The 7,031-nt window shown below is 43.4% G+C and overlaps 1 protein-coding gene across 8 annotated transcripts; it reads left to right on the forward strand.

Annotated features, from left to right (window-relative positions):
* Positions 1–276: 276 nt before the first annotated feature.
* On the forward strand, positions 277–6,498 carry LOC101114419 (spindlin-2). Of its 8 annotated transcripts, none has more exons than XR_009598736.1 (4): positions 277–538; positions 1,228–3,517; positions 3,701–3,926; positions 5,027–6,498. XR_009598736.1 is itself a non-coding variant. In XM_012106607.5 (2 exons), the coding sequence occupies exons 1-2, from the start codon at positions 621–623 to the stop codon at positions 2,004–2,006; spliced, it is 798 nt and encodes a 265-aa protein (XP_011961997.1). In that variant the 5' UTR covers positions 277–620; the 3' UTR covers positions 2,007–3,661. The 8 variants fall into 8 exon arrangements, 4 of the variants coding, with proteins under 4 accessions (XP_011961997.1, XP_011961996.4, XP_011961999.1 ...); XR_009598737.1 differs by having other exon boundaries at positions 3,801–3,926; XR_009598734.1 differs by having other exon boundaries at positions 3,701–6,498.
* Positions 6,499–7,031: the final 533 nt, after the last annotated feature.

Here is a 7,031-nt window from a genome sequence, read left to right on the forward strand (position 1 = left end):
GGAAATGGGGGCCCCTGATCCGGAGACAGAACGCAAAGCTGGTTGGGGTGGGGCGTTGTGGGATAGCAAGGCGCCTCCAGATTTTGGAAAGGCGTGGGGCCGGGAGATAGAAACGCCTCCCAGGCACAGGGCAGAGATGGGCCTGAGAGTGGAGGAGGCGGGGGTGATGGCAGTGTTTGGCAGGAAGGGGCGGCCTCTCTCCTGTCAGGAAGCTGCGCGATGGTAAGAGGGAGGAGACTGCGGCTGCGGCAGCGGCTTCTGGGATCCCGATGTGGCAGAGAGGCCGTCACCGTCAAGGAGGTGGAGGGCCCGCGAGCCCGGTGTTGGAGACACGGCCGCCATCCTCTTCGTCAGCCCAGCTGTCTTCCTAGACACGCTCCTCGCCTAAGGATCCTTCCCTCCCAGCTCTTGCAAACTCCGAACTGGTCGCCTGCTGATCCTCTTTCACCACAGGTTCACAGCGGAGGCAGCAGTGAGGAAGCAGCAGTGAGGTGTCCGATTTGGACACGTGAGACCTGCGGTCCCCGGACTTGGGGAGGTGGGCGCTGGACTAGAGAATCAGAGGATGCGGGTTGGTGGGTGCCAAGAGGGAAAATTTGGGTTCTGTCCTGGAATGGAAGATGAGGGAGACTGAGAAAGGTGATTTGGGTATGGGGGGGTGGGGGGGAGGGAGAGCCGAAGAGCACCTGGGTGGTATATAAAGGTGGCCCCAGAAAGAGAAAGAGATTTGTTCTGGGCACCCAGCGGCAAAATGGGGTAGACCAGGAAGAGATACGAAAGAGAGTTGAACAACAGGCAGAAGGAGTGGGGATGGGAGGCAAGACAGATGAATAGCAAATGACAGTGAGCAGGCGGAAAGGGTACTATGTTAATCTAAATGGAGAGACTGAGTGAGAGCTAATAAATGATGAATATTTGTATTTGGTATGGGGAGTCTAAGATGGCAACAGAGGTATTAACCAAAGGAGCCTGCTTCCTCTTGCTGGGGGCTCAAAAACCCAAACTACCACCTTTCCATCCCTGCAGCACAGCCAAATAAGTTTGGAGGGAGGACACTGCAGGCAAACATACAATGATATTTTAATAGGCAGCATCTCTGCTGGACATCCAATAACTTGGATGGTAATACATATACCTGATGCCCAGGGAATTTGCAATGCAGAGAAATAAAATTTCACACTACAGTACACTAAATGTTTCTCCCTAGCCTCTTTCCTCCCCTTGCAGGTATGAAGACACCTCACAAAAAGGCAACTGCAAGGCAGCAAACCAGGGAAATTGTTGATGGCCACACCTTGTCTGCAAGTATGAGGAAGAAAAAGATTTCTCAAAAGAAACAGAGGGGCAGACCTTCCTTCCAGCCCCGCAGGAACATCGTGGGCTGCAGAATTTCACATGGATGGAAGGAAGGCGATGAGCCCATCACCCAGTGGAAAGGAACCGTTCTGGATCAGGTGCCTATAAATCCCTCTCTTTATCTGGTGAAATATGATGGAATTGACTGTGTCTATGGACTGGAACTTCACAGAGATAAAAGGATTTTAAAGCTTAAAATCCTTCCTGATAAAGTGCCATTTTCTCCAGTCAGAGATGTGCATCTTGCAAATACCATAATTGGTAAAGCTGTGGAACATATGTTTGAGGGTGACCATGGTTCTAAGGATGGATGGAGGGGGATGGTCTTAGCCCAAGCACCCATCATGAAAGCCTGGTTCTATATTACCTATGAGAAAGATCCTGTTTTGTACATGTACCAGCTTTTAGATGATTATAAAGAAGGTGACCTCCATATCATGCCAGAGTCGAGTAAGTCTTCTCCAAAAGAAAGAGAGCCAGAAGGAGTTATAGATGGCCTCATAGGTAAACATGTAGAATATACCAAAGAAGATGGCTCCAAAAGGACAGGCAAAGTCATTCACCAAGTTAAAGCCAAACCTTCTGTGTACTTCATCAAGTTTGATGATGATTTCCATATCTATGTCTATGATTTGGTGAAAAAGTCATAACAGTTAAGGTAAACATTATCACGTGTATGTAGGCAAATGTATGATTTGGAGAAACACAAAAAATGTTGCTTTTCAGTGTACTGAAAGTATAGGGGTCCCTAATAACCTATCATCATTGCCAGCAAAACTGTTGTTTTGTTCTGAAAAATATAAGTCTATGTAGCTATGACATGCTGTGTGTAAGGAATTTGTCATGGTGAAAAGGTTGGGTGTGTTTGGTTGAGGGAACATGAAAGGAAGGAACAAGTGTAAATTCAGGCTGTGAATAAAATTCAGCTAGTATCATAATCAGTCATTTAAAAATGGAACAGGACTTAGCTGGTCTGGTCTAAGGAGAGGAGAGGAGAAGGAACTAGAGATGGATTTGGGGGGAAAGGAAGAGAGATGGCTGCTTAAGAAAGGAGGTGGGAAGGGGTCAGAAATGGAGAGGCTTCTAGGGGTAGGGATAACCTAAGAGGGGGAGGCAGCCAACTGGGGGGGGAGGTTGAAGAATAACAGACAGAGAGTGAAATCTTGGGGTTAAGAGGAAATCAGGATAAATTGAGTAAAGTGGGACACAAATACATTTAGAAGTTCAGAGCAAGGGAGACAAAGATAAAGTTGGCAGAGATCTGAGGAGAAGCTAAAAGGATACTCCAGAAGGGGAGGAACACTGAGGAAGAATTCTCCTCCTTCCACAGAGGGAGTGAAAATAGAGAAAACAGGGCATGAGGTGTGGGGTCCATGAGAGATTGGAAGACCCCAGAAAAATAGCACTTCTGGCAGTATCCAAGTTGCCCTCCCTAGCTCTGTGCACAAAGAATATGGCAACAAAGCAACCAGATGGATTGGAGCTTCTCTAGAGGGAAATTTTTACAGGAATGTATCAGGAGTTAAGCAGGAGCCAAGTCTATGCATAAAAGGCTTTTATTATATCAGGGAGTTCATGCCACACCTGCTGAGCAGAGCCCAGCCCTCAGCCTAAACACACTAGCATGGTGCTCCATAGTAGGGGGCTGTAGGCAGTTACCTTGTATTTTCCAGAGGACCCAGGGGCAGTAAATCTCAGACCTGAAGTTCTTGGTTCACTTCCTCTACACTGAATAAATGATTTCTTCGGGAACGAGTCACTGGAGTTCTCAGAACTTAAGAGATGTGCCACCTTGCATTTGGAAAGCATTTTATCCAGAAAAAAAGGAAACTTGCTCAACCCAGATACTGTACTCATCTCACTGTTCTTCAACTTCCTGAACTATACCTTGCCTCCATACAGAGGACTGAGCTTAATGCTTCTCTCCAGGGCATGGGGGAATACTTGACTGTCCATGCTTCTCTCAGCAGCTGCCTGAAACCACAGGTATCTTCCCCCAGTGCTTCACCAGATGGAGGTCTGCTGCCTCCAGAAACCCCATTCTGGAAATACCCCAATAAAAAGAACGCCTACTGACTCTTCACAGGTACCTCCTGGCTAGTCTTGCCCACTTCAAGCACACGGGAAACTGTACTAGAAATGTGTGCAGTTATATTTTCAGGTGAGATAGGTGGCATGGGCAGTTGGGTGGGGAGTTGTGACTTTGTATAACTAAGTCCTTTGACTGTATACTGCCACATGGGTCATTGGTGGGAAGAGGGTGTGGTAACTCCCAATAAATTCCCTCTGAAGTATGCTGTCCCAATACATGGGTCTTTGTCCTCTCTTCCTTTCCTTCCCCCAGTCCAGCTGCGGATGTTCCCTTCAAAACTCTCTCTGGTTTTCCCACTCCACATTCTTCACTGCCCTCACAGAAACAGTGCTGCTATCTCTCTTCTGCCCAGTAACTCCAGGCATAGCAGACAGAGGGGAAGGCAGGGAGCTTCCCGGAGTGGAAAGAAGTTGGTAATTCCAGTTTATTCTCTCCATCCAACATGACCTGAAGCTGTTTGCCTCAAGAACTACACAAGGTGAGCCCACCTCACCAGAGCAGGGATAGATTTTGTTTCATTCATCACATAATTTAGTCTAGCAAACACCTGCAGGCCACTCATGGACCAGTTTCAGCCCACTGTCATATTTTGCTTGATCTTCATGTTTTTATCATTCTCCATTTTAAAATTAGCTATATAGACATTTGGGGGATTTCACATTTCAAAAATCCACATTTCTGGCTTACCTTAAAAAACAAAACAGTAGACCAAGGGTTAGGGCCCACATTCCAACAAGGACACAAGCAGTTGACTCTGAGGAAAGGCTCAGCCTATTTTAAACTCAGAATGCCCTCTCAAGTGGGCCATGCCCCCAGATGGCCTGCTTCACTGTAATAAAATGTCCAGATGTCTTTTGGAAGCATTTGAATTGGTCACTTTGGGGTTAGACCCAGGGGAAACTGGTAAACTCCTCTTTGGCTTACTCTGACTGCCTTTGCTTTTTAATTTATTTGCTTTATCTTCATCTCACCATTGCTTACTTCAGATGGGCTCTCAGCCAGTCAGTCTTCTAGACACAGGAGGAACCTCTGGTAATAAAGAAAAGAAACAAATAAAATAATCTTATCCTCCTGGAACTTTCATTGTAGTGTGGGAGAGAGTAGTCAAGATAAAATAAAAGGATAAATTATTTTCAAAATGATAATATTAAGTAGAAAAATAAAGAATGGGCTATGGAAGTCCTAGGGAGGCTGAAGTTGGGGAGATTATGAAGTAAGAGAGGGCTTCACTTAGAAGATAGCTTTTGAGTAAAGGCCTAAAGACAATAAGAGAACTGGCCCTGTGGCTGTCTGGGGAAGGAGCATTCCAGGCAGAGGTACAGCAAATGCTGAGCTCTCAAGGCAGGAGTAGGACTGTCATGTTCAAATAACACTAAGGTTACCAGTGTGGCTGAAGCTGAATGAGCAAGGTAGAGAATATCAGGAAGTGGTTTCAAAGAGGTGATGGGATCCCAAAACAGATAGCTTAGAGTTTTGAAGGTCCTAGAATGGAATTTGGCTTTTCCAGTGAGTGTGGTAGGGAGTCATTCTAGTATTTCTAGCAGAGGCTGGGTATGATTTGTTTTATATTTTTCACAGGATCATTCTGAAGACTCTGGAGTGTAATCTGTTTGTGGTCAAGTTTGGGAAAAGGGAGATCACATATACTAGTGAAACAGAAGAGCAACCTGAAAACATTTACAAACAGGAAATTTGAATCATAATAGAGGTGGTAGTTCAGATAAATGATGAAAAGACATTTTATTCAATAAATGATGCTGCATTAATCTGTTTTCCATATGACAAAAAATAAGCTTAAATCCCTTCATCACATCCTACACACAAATTCTTCATGGATGTAAATGTTATTACTTAAATTTAGAAGGTAATATTTATAAAACTTTTAGAAAAAGAAGTGACTGTTCAGTTTTTTTTTCCTATAGAAATGGGAAAGATTTATTTTACATGCAAAAAATACACAAGTGGTGTAGGAAAAGTTGGAAACTTTTGATCATTTGAAGATATGGATGCCCCTAATATCAAAATCATCATATTCAAAGTGGAGTTAGAGAGATTATGTTACAAACTGTGATAGTTATAATGAATTAAATAAAAATGTATTCTTGAGGAAATATCACAACCTATAGAAAACTTGGCAAACTAGGCAATCACAAGTAGATCAGTCAATAAATACACATTTCCTTAATCAGTTCCCCATTAACTTATTGTATGTTGTCCATAATAGGCCATTTGCTAACATAATATATAGTTTACTTAGTTAATACATTTATTGTTTCCCTACCAGAATGTAAACCCTGAAAGTGCATGATTTTTCTTCCTTAAAAGAGTGCCTGGCATACTGTAAGTGTGTAATAAACATCTGTTAACTATATGAATCTCATCAGTAACCTAGGAAAATGAAAAAGTAACATGATCTCACATACATCAGATCAGCAACACGTGAAGTCTGAAAATATTCATTGACCAGTTAAAGAAGTGGGAGATCCATACATTCTAGGTGAGAGTTTGTCAGAGAGAAATCTGCCATTATCTAGCGATAGCCTAGATAGAAGATGTTACATTTCCAGCAGTTTCATTCTTATATATTGTTGAAAGACAATTCTGCATGTGTCTCACATGTTACTGTATATCTGGTGAGCAAAACACTGACAATTCTTTGTTTTGAGCAATTTTTTGCGAGATGTTTGAATGGTAAACAGCTTTCAAAGACAGAATAGGATCTCCATCCGAAGTAAAAAGCAGGACTGCATAGAGTCTTTGGAAGGTAGTGATTTCCTCTGAAACAAAGGGCAGGAATGCTTACTCCAATATAATGAAGATAATGTCTCTTAAGAACAAAGAAAAGGGATTCTTACTGCCCATTATAAAAGTTTAAGGATCCCAAACTGAGGTTTCCTCCTTTGTAATGCAACTTAATTTATATGTATGTGTCATGTCATTCTTCATCACCCTGTAAGGAGTGGGACTCAGGCTTATAGGGTAAAAACACTGATACTCAGACTATTTTTATTAATGTGAGTAATAAACTATTCTTTGTCTATGACCAAAAATCTCATGTATTCTACTGGCACCCAAGAAACTGTGACAGGTAACTTGTTAGCTCACAAACAGGATTCACTTCAGTTCACTCACTCAGTCGTGTACGACTCTTCATGACCCCATGGACCACAGCACGCGAAGCCTCCCAGTCCAACACCAACTCCTGGAGTTTACTCAAACTCATGTCCATTGAGTCAGTGATGCCATCCAACCATCTCATCCTCTGTCGTCCCCTTCTCCTCCTGCCAGCAATCCCTCCCAGCATCAGGGCCTTTTCAAATGAGTCAGCTCTTCACATCAGGTGGCCAAAGTATTGGAGTTTCAGCTTCAACATCAGTCCTTCCAATGAACATTCAGAACTGATCTCCTTTAGGATGGACTGGTTGGATCTTCTTGTAGTCCAAGAGACTCGCAAGAGTCTTCTCCAACACTACAGTTCAAAAGCATCAATTCTTTGGTGCTCAGCTTTATTTATAGTCCAACGTTCACATCCATACAAGACTACTGGAAAAACCATAGCCTTGACTAGACAGACCTTTGTTGG

This window comes from Ovis aries, chromosome X (assembly GCF_016772045.2).
Source record: "Ovis aries strain OAR_USU_Benz2616 breed Rambouillet chromosome X, ARS-UI_Ramb_v3.0, whole genome shotgun sequence".
Lineage (NCBI taxonomy): Eukaryota > Metazoa > Chordata > Mammalia > Artiodactyla > Bovidae > Ovis > Ovis aries.